Source organism: Trachypithecus francoisi, unplaced genomic scaffold (genome assembly GCF_009764315.1).
Source record: "Trachypithecus francoisi isolate TF-2019V2 unplaced genomic scaffold, Tfra_2.0 Lachesis_group20, whole genome shotgun sequence".
NCBI lineage: Eukaryota > Metazoa > Chordata > Mammalia > Primates > Cercopithecidae > Trachypithecus > Trachypithecus francoisi.
Genome location: NW_022681466.1, coordinates 21155415 through 21169647, shown reverse-complemented (window position 1 = coordinate 21169647; position 14233 = coordinate 21155415). Strand labels below are relative to the sequence as shown.

The window sequence follows — 14233 nt, the reverse complement described above, 5'->3', positions numbered from 1 at the left end:
GCCGCTTCAAAACTTCCTGATGTCTGGGTCCTACCCCAGATATCTCTCATAACTGGTCTTTGGTGTAGCCTGGGCATTTGATTTCTTAAAAGATCTTCAGGGGAAATATTGAGAAGCCTTGGACTTAACTCTGCAGGCAAGGGTGAGAACTATTGCCATGGAACCTTCCAAACCAGTTTCTGATTTCTCTGCCAGAAATGGCACATAATCCCATTTCCCAGTGGGGTCAGCAGACTAGAAGCCAGAGAGCAGTTCTTTTCGTTCAGGGCTTCTCAACCTCGGTAGTATTGACATTTGGACTGGATAATTCCTTTTTCCACTTTTTTTTATTGTGGCAAAATATACATAACAAAATTTGCCATCTAACCATTTCCAAGTGCACAATTCAGTGGCATTACATACATTCCTAATGTTGTATGACCGTCACCACCTGCGTAACTCTTTTCACCTTGTAAAACTAAAATTCTGCACCTGTTAAATAATAACTCCCTATTCACCCTGTTTTTTATTTTATTTTATTTTATTTAAGAGATGGGGCCTTGCTCTGTCACCCAGGCTGGAGTCTAGTGGTGCGATCACTGCAGCCTCCAACTGCTGGGCTCATGCGATCCTCCCACCTCAGCCTCCCAAGTAGCTGGGACTATAGGCATGCGCCACCATGCCCAGCTAATCTTTTTACTTTTTATAGAGACAGGGTCTCACTATGTTGTTCGGGATGGTTGGTCTTGAATTCCTGGTCTCAAGCAATTTTCTCTCCTTGGCTCACAAGGTGCTGGGATTACAGATATGAGCCACAAGGCCCAGCCTGTATCTATGATTTTGACTACTCTAAGTATCTCATATAAATGGAATCATACTATATTTGTCTTATTATGATTGGCTTATTTCACTTAGCATAATAAATTCAAGGTTAATTCATGTCATAGAATATGGCAGAATTGACTTCCTTTTGAAGGCTGAATAATATTCCATTGTGTGGATATACCACATTTTGCTTACCCACTTATCAGTGGATGTCTGTTTTGCTTCCACATTTTAGCTATTGTGAACAATGCTGCTACAAACATGGGTGTACAAATAAATATCTCTTTGAGACCTGGCCTTCAATTCTTTTGGGTATATACCCAGAAGTGGAATTGCTGGATCATATGGTAATTCTATTTCTAATTTTTTGAAGAATCGCCATACTGTTTTCCATGTAAAGTGGGTGGCTGGACCATTTTACATTCCCAGCAACCATGCACATGGGTTCCAATCTCTCAACATTCTTGCCAATACTTGTTATTTTCTGTTTTTTTAATAGTAGCCATCCTAACAGGTATGAGGTGGTGTCTCGTTGTTTTTATAAATTGGCATTTCCCTAATGATTAGCAATGCTGAGCATCTTTTCATATGCTTGTGGGCCAATTGTATATCTTCTTTGGAGAAATGTCTATTTAAGTCTTTTGCCTGTTTTTAAATTGGATTGTTGGTTGGACTGGATGATTCACTGTTATGCGGGAGCTGTCCAGTGCTCTGTACGATGTTTAGCAGCAGCCTTGGCCCCTGCTCACTAAATGCCAATAGCACCACGGCCCTCCCCATCCCAGGCTGTGACAATGAAAAATGGCCCCAAACATTGCCAAATATCCCCTGGGGAACAAAATTACCCCTCCATTGCCCCATTGAGAATACTGTTTTACTCCTGTCACTACCTAGACACTGTCTAGGATGGCAGATAGGTTTCATATCACATGCCATCTGCAATCCATTCGTGACGGCCAGAGGCACTCTAATTGAGAATGCAAAGGCTCCTCTTGTGTTTAGCAGGAAAGACTGTCAAGATCAATTAGCAATGTCTGCCATGGGCACAGGATTGGAAAGTGACTACACACAGGCCATTTTGCAGCCATTCCTAGGTTCCATGATCTCCTCTCCAGTTCCCTCTAGGTTGTTAAATTCATGATTTTTTTGAGACAGGGTCTCACTCTAGCACGCAGACTGGAGTGCAGTGGCACAATCACAGCTCACTGTAGCCTCGACCTCTCAGACTCAAGCAATCCTCCCACCTCAGCCTTCCGAGTAGCTGGGACTACAGTTGCGTGCCACTACACCCAGCTAATTATTATTATTTTATTTTGTATTTTTTGTAGAGGCTGGGTTTCACCATGTTGCCCGCACTGGCCTTGAACTCCTGGGCTCAATCGGTCCTCCACCTTGGCCTCCCAAAGTGGTGGAATCATAAGCGTGAGCCACTGCACCAGGTCTGCTAAATTAGTTCTAACAAAAGGCCTAGTGCGGTGACTCGTGTCTATAATCCTAGCACTTCGGGAGGCTGAGGTGAGTGGATCACCTGAGGTCAGGAATTCGAGACCAGCCTGGCCAACATGGCAAAACCCTGTCTCTACTAAAAATACAAAATTTAACCGGGTGTGGTGGCGGGCACCTATAATCCCAGCTACTCGGGAGGCTGAGGCAGGAGAATTGCTTGAACCCAGGAGGCAGAGGTTGCAGTGAGCCGAGATTGCACCATTGCACTCCAGCCTGGGCAAAAAAGCGAAACTTCATCTCAAAATAAATAAATAACACAAAAACCATCCTTTTCCATTTCAAAAAGATTTATGTTCCCAAAGCTGTGCCTTATACTGCCATCCTAATGGTCATACCTACTATGGATGTATATATGAGAACAGACCACCAGACAGGTAGATCTGACATTCCCACCTGTGACCCTCATCCATTTCAGTCCCACCCTGTGTCAGATACCTGTCTCAACCTCTCCCTTCCTTCACCTTACTCCCCAGAGCTCCTGGATGTGGCTTTCCGTCTCCTAGAGCACCTATGTGTGTGACTATGTGCCTATCTCCCTGGCAGATTTGAGTTCCCCCAGGATTCTCTCAACCTTCTTCAAATGTGGCATGTCTAGCAAACAGCAGGTGCTCCATCACTGCAGAATTGAGGACGTGATGCATAGGGTAGCTCCCGGGAGCCAGCAAGGACAGAGGTTGAGACCAGGCTTGGCCAGGCCCAGGCCTGGGGCTGAGGCCAGAACTCTGCTGTGGGGCTCTGCTTTGTCATTAGACATTGTGTCCAATTAAGTCATTCTTGGCTGCTGGCGCCTACTGGACCCTTGCCGGCCCTCTCTCACTTCTCTGCCCCTAATAGCAACCAGATGCTGCTGGAGAACGTGGGGAGGAGGGCAGTCACCAGACCCCTTCCCCAAGATGCCCTCTGGCTGCCCACAGATTGACCTGAGTCCAGGGCTGGGAAGGCAGCCTGCCCGCTGCCCAGGCCCAAGCCAGGGCTGTCTGGTCTCTCTTGGGTGGGGCCCACAGTTGCTTCTGGAGACAGAGCTGTTTGTGCTGGGCTGGTCTGCCCAGCTCCCCAGGTCTTCCTGCAAGCAGCCCTGGGGCCTGGGCAGGAGCCAGAACAGGATAGAGCAGGTAGTGAACAAGTGCAGGGGACTCAGCGGCCCACAGAGGAGCGTTGGGGATCTTCAGGATTCACAACCTGGAGCCAAGACAGGAGGCCAGATGGTGGAGGCCTGCAGCACGGGAAAGGACAGGGAGGGGGCCTAGCTGAGGGTGGCCAGGGAAGAGACACTGGGTTGACCTCGCCACCCAGTCTTGCCACTCACAAACTGTGAGACTTTGGCCCCATCAGTCTTCCTCTCTAAGCCTCAGCTCCCTAATGACTAAAATGGGTTTCACGATCATGCCCACAGTACAGGCTGCCATGAGCATCAAGTGAGAAGCATAAATGAGGTTTTATAGAGGGCTCAGGCCAGGGTAAGAGGCAAAGAGTCCATGAAAGAGGGCAGGGCGAGGGATGGAGAGGGAGCTTGAGCAGGACCCTGGCCTACCCTGGCCTAGCCCTGAATCTTACTCTTCCAACCCATACCACATCTGTTTCCTGGCCACCCTTCCTCCACTGTTGCCTGGGACAGGATGTCATCCCCACAACTCATGACAGAAGCCAACACAGCTGGTTGCTCACGTGTATGTGCAGGGGCCCACGTGCCTGTGCACGTGCCCACGAAGACTCGCCTGAAAGCCTCGGCCTTCCTGTGTGTGCTCACACACAGGGTGGATACCCACCCAACCCTCAGCCACTCCTCACCCCACCTGCCTTCCACTGGAGAGAGCTTCATTTTCCCTGGACTCATTCCACGCCTACACGTGTGAGAGCACCCGCCTGCATGTGTTGCCAAGGAGCTTCCAGAACACAAGCTGTTCATTCATTTCTTCCCTCACTCATGGCCCCAAGCAGTGTGCAGTCCGGTGGGATGCCATAATAATCACAGTAGTAATGAAAATGATAGCTGACTTTCAGAGAACGCTGCTCTGTGCTAGCACTATTCCAGGGGCTTTAAACACATTAATCCCCTTAATCCCCACAATAATCCCATGAAATAGTTACTAGTTTAAAATCCATTTTACAAATGGAGAAACTGAGGCACAAAGACGTTAAGGAACCTCCCAAGGTCACAGAACCAGTCCATGGCAGGATCTGAACTCAAGCAGGCTGGTTCCAGAGGCTGTTCAGAACCACAGAAAGTGCAGTAAAAAGTGACCGACAATCCCCACTGTTTCCCAGGGTGCAGGGGCAGCCCCGGGGTAGGGCTGGCACGTGGGCTGGGTTCTTGGCAGGCCCTGCTCCAGCTGCCATTGGGCCTGAGAGCTTCCCTGGGAGACTGTGTCCCCCAGCATGTAGGGTACAGCCCAGCAGTAGTGTCCCAGTCCCCTCAGCTGGCACTGGTCCCATTTCAGGGCAAGGGGGAATGGGGCTGACTTCAGGAGGCCAAGTTGTGCAGTCCCAGAGCCTGGGCCAAGCCATCCTTATCTCACCCAACACCCAAGTTTGGCATTCCAGCCCTGGGCCACCACATAGTTCAGGTCACCACAGCCTCTATCCTGGGTCAGCCTACACCCTTAATGCCCCAGTGGGTTAGTCTCCCCCACTGAAGCCAGGACAAGCCACCTCGAGGGTGAACTTGATTCCATCTCTCTCCGACTCCCAGCTCACCTGTCCCTGGCTAATCCTGTCCCTTGGGCTGAGAAAAAGAGGAGAAGAGATAAGAGGGGAGGGGAGGGAAGGAGGAAGGTGAGCATGTTTAAATGCCCTGAGTACCTGAGATACACAGAACTGAAAACACCCTTCCCTTGGAACTTCACTGTAATATCAGAGCAGTAAAACAACACAGGTTTGGAATCAAACTACAGGTTGAACCCTGAATCTGCCACCTACCGACTATGACATTGGACAAATTACATACACTAAGACTCAGTTGCCTTATCTGTGACATGGGGCTGATAAAACATAAACTTGGTAGGTTTGACTCTTAATATACAAAATAATATACACAGAGCACCCAGCAAAGTCCCCCTGCCTTCCCTGGCTTTCACATGAGGACTGAAACCGTCCTCACAGGGTTAACAAGAATTACATGCCGGGTTCTGGGCAGAAGTATAGGAGTAATTAAGCATTAATCAGGCCACACTTTGGCCCATTCCTTTTTTTTTTTTTTTTTTGAAACGGAGTTTCGCTCTTTTGCCCAGGCTGGAGTGCAATGGCGCGATCTCAGCTCACCACAACCTCCGCCTCCCGGGTTCAAGTGATTCTCCTGCCTCAGCCTCTCGAGTAGCTGGGATTACAGGCATGCACCACCATGCCTGGCTAATTTTTGTATTTTTTTAGTAGAGACGGGGTTTCTCCATGTTGGTCAGGGTGGTCTTGAACTCCCGACCTCAGGTGATCCACCCGCCTCGGCCTCCCAAAGTGCTGGGATTACAGGCGTGAGCCACCGCACCCGGCTTTTTTTTTTTTTTTTTTTTGAGAGGGAATCTCACTCTGTCACCCAGGCTGGATACATACAGTGGTGTGATCTCAGCTCTCTGCAACCTCCACCTCCCGGGTTCAAGCAATTATCCTGCCTCAGCTTCCCAAGTAGCTGGGACTACAGGAGTGTGCCGCCACACCTGGCTAATTTTTATATTTTTAGTAGAGATGGGGTTTCACCATGTTGACGAGGCTAGTCTTAAGCTCCTGACCTCAACTGATGCTCCTGCTTCGGCCTCCCAAAGTGCTGGGATTATAGGCGTGAGCCACCATGCCTGGCCAGCTTTTATTTAAGAATTGTTTAAGGCCAAGTGCAGTGGCTCATGCCTATAATCCTAACACTTTGGAAGGCTGAGGTGGGAGGATCACTTGAGTCCAGGAATTCGAGACCAGACTGGACAACATAGCAAGACCCCATCTCTACTAAAATTTTTTTTAAAGGCTGGACGTGGTGGCTCATGCCTGTAGTCCCAGCACTTTGGAAGGCCAAGACAACAGGATTACCTGAGCCTAGGAGTTTGAGATCAGCCTGGGCAACATGGCAAGACCTTGTCTCTTTTATAATAAATTTTTTTTTTTAATTTAAAAAAATTAACCAGGTGGGGTGGTGCATGCCTGCAGTCCCAGCTACTCAGGAAGCAGAGGCAGGAGGCTCACTTGAGCCCAGGAGGTTGAGGCAGCAGTGAGCTATGTTCACACCACTGCACTCCAGCCTGAACAACAGAGCGAGACCCTGTCTCAGAAAAGAAAAACAACAAACAAACAAGGATTAAGATCCTGAATTCCAGCAGAAGGGCCAATTTGAAGACCCTCAGAGAGGAACCGATTCAACATGAGAATGCAGTTTCTTTATTTCTGCATGCACTCTTCAACCAATTAACAATTCCCACACCTTGGCCACCCCACCCCAAACCCCACAAAACCCCTAGCCCCAAACGCTTCCCCACGATGATGAAATTCTTTCGCTACTGCACCCTCGGTGTTGGTGTGTCAACTTGCTGGACCTTGGGCAACACACCGGTTAGGGTCACAGGACCAACTTTCGGAGGGGCCTGGGAAGTCTCCAAACCCTAAAATGAAATCCTACCTCCAAGTTAAAAGCCCCTAACCATATCCTCTCCACTTCCTCTGGCAGGAAGGGGCCCACTGAGGACCCTCACCTGGGGAGAGGGAGGGAGTAAAAGGAAGTTCAGGGAGGGACCACCAGGTAGCAGAAGGGAAGAGGGAGGGGAGGGGAGGGGAGGGGAGGCCAGGGGAGGCCAGGGGAGGCGAGGAAAGGCGGGGGAGGGGAGGGGAGGCGAGGTGAGGGGAGGGGAGGCGAGGGGAGGGGCGAGGAGGCGAGCGAAGGCGGGGGAGGGGAGGGGAGGGGAGGGGAGGGAGGCGAGGGGAGGGGAGGGGAGGGGAGGCGAGGGGAGGGGCGGGGAGGCGAGGGAAGGCGGGAGGAGGGGAGGTGAGGGGAGGGGAGGGGACGGGTGGGCCAGCAAGAAGAGTTCAGCTCTCTATGTGTGTCCCTTGAGGGGAGAGTCTGGGGTCTGTGCCACTTCTGATATACTTACTCACTCACTCACTCACTCACTCATTCATTCAATACACTTTTATTGAGTCCCAGGCACTGTTCTGGGTGCTGGGGGGAACACAAGCCCTGTGCCCAGGAAGAGTCTAGTTTTCTTCATGGATACATACAAAATGAATCATTTGGTAAGGGCTATGAAGAAAATCAGACACAGGAAAGGATTGGAGTTGTTACTACTCTACACAGAGCCACGAGGTGGGCCTCTCTGAGGAGGGTCCCCTTGAGCTGATTAAGACCTGAATGAGAAGAAGCCTGTCAATCGGAGGGGACAGCAGCTGGAGTGGGTTAAGGAGTGGATCTGGGGAGAGCTAAAGAAGATGTGGGATGAGGGAGGGGCTGCCTGACCACAGTAAGTTTACATTTTAGTCTCAGGTTGTTGGAGCCCTAGAGATAATCTAGTCCAACCTCCTTCCCTCCTTTTTGTAAAAAAGGATGGGCCCTTGCTATGCTGCCCTCACTGTGTGGCATGATCATAGCTCACTGCAGCCTCCAGTTCCTGGGCTCAAACGAGACTCCTGCCTCAGCCTTCTGAGTTCCTGGGACTACAGGTGCACACCGCCATGCCCAGCTAATTTTTAATTTTAATTTTAATTTTTTTTAATGGAGTCTTGCTCTGTTGCCCAGGCTGGAGTGCAGTGGTGCAATCTCGGCTCACTGCAACCTCTGCCTCTCTGGTTCAAGCTATTCTCCTGCCTCAGCTTCCTGAGTAGCTGAGATTATAGGTATGCACCACCACACCTGGCTAATTTTTGTGTTTTTAGTAGAGACGGGGTTTCACCATGTTAGCCAGGCTGGTCTCAAACTCCTGACCTCAGGTGATCCGCCCGCCTCGGCCTCCCAAAGTGCTGGGATTACAGGCGTGAGCCACCCTGCCTGGCCTAAATCATTTATAGAGATGGGGTCTCACTATTTTGCCCAGGCTGGTCTCAAACTCCTGGTCTAAAGCTATCGTCCCATCTCAGCTTCCCAAAGTGTTAGGATGACAAGCATGAGCCACCATGCCTGGTGCAAGCCCCCATTTCATAAATGGGGAAACCTTCCTCAAAGAAAGGAGGAAGCTGTCAGAGTGACCAGTGGTTGGTACTGAGCCTGGCCTCCTGCAGGACTCCCAGGCCAGGATGCCAACTCTCGCTGCCTCTTCTTTGTCTATCATACACATCTCTGGTTCCATCTGACCAGACTGTCGGTTCCCCTGGCCCCTGCTGTGCAACCCAAGGCCATCCTCCTGTCTGTCAGCCTGGTCTCCCCTGCTGTCTGACTATATCTTTGGTCCAATCATCTCTTTGCTGCTGCTGTTCTGATGATAGATGAGGTTTCAAGGCTCTAGCAAACAAGCCTGTCCATGAGGAGCGAGGGGAGATCTTAGCTACTTCCCAAGGCCCCCCACCAGCGCAGCGAACCCAGAGCCTTGGGGCTGGATGCCAGCATCTCTTCAGGTCCTGCTCCCAGCTGCCCTTCCACTGGTCACAAGGACTCCGCCATCAATCAGGTCAGGCTGCCCCTCCTCAGCAACTCTCCCCCAGAATGTCCTTCTCCTACATCTGGCCTCCCCAGACACCTGCTTCCTCCTCATACATCCTCCTGCCTGTGAAATCCAGCCTGACCTGTGAAAAGGGCACCGGACAGCAGCAACAGCTGCTGCCTCTGGCTTCTTACAGATTCCTAAAGTCTAACCTCAATCCCTCCTGCTACAGAAAAAGTGCATTTCTCCTGGCTCAATCTCTGTCAAAGCCAAGAAGACAGGGTGGCCTCTAAATAGAGAAGTGATTCAAGTCTCTGCCTGCCCCACTCTTCCTGGTCTCCTCATCTGTCTACTACCCCAACCCTACTCTGAAGGGGCAGCCTTCAGCCAGGCCCGGATCCGGTTACTATCTCCCAGCCCATCCTTGTTACCTCCCAATTCCCCCTTCCCCGGCCCTCTCCATGGTCCACCCAACCCAGCCAAAGGTTCAGAGCCTCCCCTTATAAACTCCGTGACACCCAGAGTTCAGAAGATCACACCAGGTTGGGGATTCAAAGGAGTCCAGAAATTATTCATCACATATCCAACTCTGTCCTGTTTACCTTGATTTTTTAAAAGTATCAGTTACCCATAAAGATCCTAACAAATATGAAAAGGAAAGGCAATTACAAAAGATCCTTCATTATTCCACACACAAGAGTCAAAGATTTTGCCAACAGCCTCACTTTATAAATGCAAAAATAGGTCCAGAGAGGGAAAGTAACTTGCCTAAAGTCACACAGCAAGTGAGATGGCAGGACTAGAAGCCACGTCTTTGGTCACCCTCTGTGTGGTCTCCCTGAAAACTGGTGGTTCTCACCAGCAGCCTCTCGACACACGAGCTCCACTGCCCTCTGCCCACACCTCCCACTGTCAGTCTCCTTCCCTTCCCACCCCTACATACTGTTCTTCTCAACAGGGACCCAAGTCTGTCTCACCTACATACTGGGACCATTAAAGTGAAGAACATTGCCACTGCCACTGTGCCTGGTGCCAGCACACCCCTGAGACACAGCAGGTCAACCACAGCACTCACCTCAACAGCCCTCCCTCACCCCACCTGACGGGCACCCATGCCAATGATGCATAGGTCTCTGTCTTCTTAATCATCTCTGTCGAGGGGCCAGGCTGCAAATTACCCATCTCCCCAACCCCAGAGAAAGTCTAGGTGCATAGGAGAGAAGGGAGACTATGAAAATGAGTCTTCCTTTTATACCATGAGGGATTCCAGGTAGATCTCAGAAAGGACTTCCAGGTGGGAGAGATGAGTTTGGAGAACTGGTAGGGGGAAGAGGAGTGTGCAGAATGGGACGCCTCCCTGCAACCCCTACCCCAGTGCCCCATCTAGAGCCAGAGCAGCTGAAAGCCAAAGGCTGCCAGGGCAAATGGGAACAGGTGTGAGGAGGCGGACCCTTGAGGCTGGGGGTGCAGGAGCAGCAAGTTGCTTCTTCCTGGGCCCATTGCCTCTCTGCTGACACCAAATAGGCAAGAGAAGGTGACCGAGTGGCTGCTGCCTTCCCAGGGAGAGACGCTGTGTCTCCACCATTCCCCTGGCTGCTCCCACCTATCCCTAGCCGGGGTCAGCTTTGGGGTCGGGGGTGTGGCAGAGAAGAGGAAAAGAAGGCATGGCTGGGGCAGGGGCCTCCCAGGCTCCCGTCTCATCAGAATTCAGCCTTGCCTGGGGTGATCAGGGGTCCTGATGACTCTCCCGCTGTCCCCTTTAAGAACCCATCGCCACACAGAGCCCCCTCTCCTACGGTCCCTCCAGTATCCTTCTAGGAGAGAAGGAGAGGTCCGGGCATCGGTGTCTCCACCGTCACTCACATAGCCTATGTGTTTGGGAAAGTGGGGTCCCTATCCACCTGCCCACAGCCCACAGCGCTCCTGGTCTCCTGCGGACAACGCTCCCCTCGCGGACATCGCCAGGCAGTCCACACCTGCCCTTGCCCTCACCTGCCTGCCCGCCCCTCCCCGCCCCCGGCCCACCCAGGCCGGCTCCGGCCAGTCCTACCTGCTCCGGGCTGGGGGCTCAGCGCCCGGGCAGCCTCCCTGAGCACCAGCACCAGGAACCAGAGCTCGCCCCGCATGGTGGGTGCTCGGACCTGCCCCCGGCCTGCTCGCTGCCCCGGCCCTGACGAGGGAGGGGGCCCTGGCTCCGGCTCCGGCCGCGCGGTCCCCGGGGCTGGCGGAGGCGCGGGCGGCGAGGAGACAGCGGAGCGCGGGGCCGGGCGAGCCGGCGGGAGCGGCGGGAGCGGCGAGAGCGCGAGCGGAGCGGGAGGCTGTGGCCTCCGGGAGCAGGCGGGGAGCGGGGGGGGGGCCGCTGGGTCGGTGGAGGGGTGGGGAGCTGGGGCAGGGGGCGGGGCGGGGGGCGCTGCGTCGTTGGGGGCTCTCCCCGCGCCTGCCCTCAGCCCTCCCGGAGCGCTCCCCTAGAGCTCCTGCAGCCGCTCCAAAGGCAAGGGGTGCAGAGTAGGAGACAGGGCGGGAGCCCCTCGGGCTGAGAGAACCCCTAGAAGCATCAGCCGCCCGGCGCGCCTCACTGAGTTCCTGGCTCCCTTTCCCTCCTCCGTTCCGCCGGGAAAGCTGCAGAGAGAAGGCCCGAGGGACTGGACCCCTGGAAGGGACAGGTGCCCCCTCCCTGGGCCACGGGCCCCTGCCTGTCCCCCGCCCCCAGCTCCTCCAAGCTCTGCGGCTTTCTGAGCTGTTCTTCGGAATTCTGTGCTTCTCTGATGCTTTGTCCTCCAGCCCCCACCCCCAGGAATCTCCTCCTGCAGCAAAGACCCCCAGCTTTTCTCCCCAAGAGGGACCTGAATCCCACCCCCCTCTCATGACTCCACCTTATCCCTCCATCCCCACATTTCCAGCACCGATTTGCCCCCCAACCCTGGCAGACATGAGAGTGGAGGGGGCCTGACTACCCCCTACTCTGCAACAGCCTGGACCCCTCCCCACGAGTAGGTAACCCAGGCCTCCCGCCTCTCTGGGGCTTCCAGGCCTGCTCAGGGCCAGACCCAATCAATCTTCAGAGCCAGCCCCAGACGAGGAAACGGCTCACCCCACCTGCCACCACCTTCTCACAGGCTCTGGGGACAGATCATCTTTTCATTTTTTCTTCCAGGACAGAATAAAAATACCCGCAATGTAGGATATTTAATAGACGGCAAGGAATCAGGTCAGGACACGGAGGTGTCTCTTTCCTCCCCTGACCTACTTGGTTCTTGTGACGGCAAGGAGCTGGGGCGCTGGAGAGTGGGAGACCGGGTGAGGGGGCACTCTGGCTTCTAGTGGGCTGGGGCCTAGGGACTAGAAAACGGCGGAGAGGAAAGGTGCGAACGCTGACCGCCATTGGAGAAATTTTCCAGGAGGAGGGATATAGGTGGGGACAGGAGAAGGTACACTGTGGGATGAAGAGGTAGATTCCGTGGCACTGAGGTTAAGAAAAAAAAAAAAAGACCTAAGAAAGGAAGCAACTAAAGGCTCTCTAATCTCTTACTCCTTCCGCAGGGCCCAGAGTCCCAGAGACTACCTCCTCCAGCCCTAAACCCAGTGTCCGCTTACCATGGAACAAGGCAAGGCCGGTCTGTAAATTCTTCTTGATGTCTAATTTAAATCCCAACTTGGCGGACTCTCAAACAGGATCAGATAGGCAACTGCCTCCAGCTGCGGCTTCTTGCTGCCCTCAAGTGGCCACGTGACGAGCCACAACCCTCCCGTCCTGTGGGTTTCCTCTTTCCTGGGCCTGCCCACCCCCAGTCTCCGACCTCCTGCCTTCCCCGAGGTCAAGGTGAGAGGTCCTGGGACGGATTCCAGCTCCAGCCCCGGCGTCTTTGCACATTGCTCCATCTGGGGTACCTCGTGGTCTGTCTTACAAGAAGAGCTCAGGCTGAAACATAAACTTGGATATAGTAGAAGCAAATGTATAAATTTTAATGTAAGGCTCTAGACCTTGAGGTCGTAATCACCTGGAGGGTGTGTGTGTGTGTGTGTGTGTGTGTGTGTTTTGTTTTTTGAGACAGGTTCTCGCACGTTGCCTAGGCTGGAGTGCAGTGCTGCGATCATAGCTCACTGCAGCTTCCAACTCCTGGACTCAAGCGATGGGGAGCGTATATGAAAACACAGATTTCTGGACTCCACCCTCAAGTTTCTGAGTCACTAGGTCTGGGATGAGGGCCAAGCGTACCCAGGTAATGCTGCTGGTCCCAGGACTACATTTTGAGAGCCAGTGCTGTTGAATCCCCAGTTCCTTGCAGTCCCTCACTGCTCCTCGTCTGCCAGTAAGAGAAAATGCAAACAGCTCAGGAAAAATCGACAACCGGGACAAAAACTTTAGTAGCTCGAAAAAGGTCAAAGAGGGGGCACCCGGATTTGAACCGGGGACCTCTTGATCTGCAGTCAAATGCTCTACCACTGAGCTATACCCCCTCTGCCGGGAAGTGAGCGCAGGTTGTCTCTTAGTGCTATTGCTGCGCAGGCGCTGTGTGGCGTTCCCGAAGGTAAGTGGAAGTTGGGTAAGATGTTTACAAGAGGTGGAAAAAATACAACTCCCAGAAAAATGACTCACTTGGAAGCAGGGGTTGTTTCCTGAAGCTCTGAGCTGAAGATTTCCACTGGCGGTGTAAGAAAATATATTCCTGGGGTGTGGAAGGAGTCTCTAGGAATATTTCACTTCGGGGGTGTCCTACTCTCCTGCCTTGCAGAAGCCCCCTTGCCACGTCTAGGAGTTTCTTTCTCCCTCGCACATGCTCACGCGGCTTCTCCCGATCTGTCTTCCCCAGCCCAGCCCAGCCCTTAGAAACTCAGCCTCCCTCCCGCCATGAAAGAGCCGTCGGGGTCACTGGCCAGGCTGACCTGGGGGTGCGCCCGCCTCCGCCCTGCCATTGCGAGGTTGAGCCACCTGCACCGTGTTCCAAGGGTCAGCCCTGAGCTCCTCGCCCTCACTGGTACTGCATTCCACCCTGGGATGCACACGCAGGCTGAGCCACTGGCAGGGGCTAGGACTCCATCCTCACTCGCCTGCAAAAGAAAAGATGGTGGCACGGCCAGACACTTCCTCCCGTTCCATCTGTGCAGAAACTCTTTAGGGGACCTCCGGAAACCAAAACACTAAAACTTAACGGCTGCAAAGGGGGCACCCGGATTTGAACCGGGGACCTCTTGATCTGCAGTCAAATGCTCTACCACTGAGCTATACCCCCACCACACCGTAGGAGTTTCATTAGAATAAATTTCGACGGAATAGGGGTGTGGTCTTCAATATCCTTTAAAATTTTAATCTGCGGGTTGCGTCCGGATACCTATTGAAAAAAACACAAAATACAGTGGGAATGGCCAGAACTCCTGAGTTC

General features: G+C 53.0%; 1 protein-coding gene and 2 non-coding genes across 6 annotated transcripts in view; all 3 read right to left on the bottom strand.

Moving 5' to 3' along the window:
* Positions 1-12810, bottom strand: part of PLXDC1 (plexin domain containing 1) — a 90095-nt gene extending 77285 nt beyond the window's left edge. The window contains exon 1 of one of the 4 annotated variants that reach the window (XM_033183224.1): positions 12447-12810. Coding sequence is in view for 3 of the 4 variants with exons in the window: in XM_033183225.1 (XP_033039116.1) it covers positions 10903-10978 (76 nt within the window). In the remaining variant the exon portion in view is untranslated. Of the gene's footprint in view, positions 1-10902; positions 11507-12446 lie in introns of those variants that run through there. The other 3 variants (XM_033183225.1, XM_033183222.1, XM_033183223.1) reach the window with 3 other exon arrangements.
* A 428-nt stretch (positions 12811-13238) lies between these two features.
* Positions 13239-13310, bottom strand: TRNAC-GCA. The gene has a single exon. It is a non-coding gene; the product is annotated as a tRNA-Cys (tRNA).
* A 701-nt stretch (positions 13311-14011) lies between these two features.
* On the bottom strand, positions 14012-14083 carry TRNAC-GCA. Its single transcript has one exon. It is a non-coding gene; the product is annotated as a tRNA-Cys (tRNA).
* Between the last annotated feature and the right edge of the window lie 150 nt (positions 14084-14233).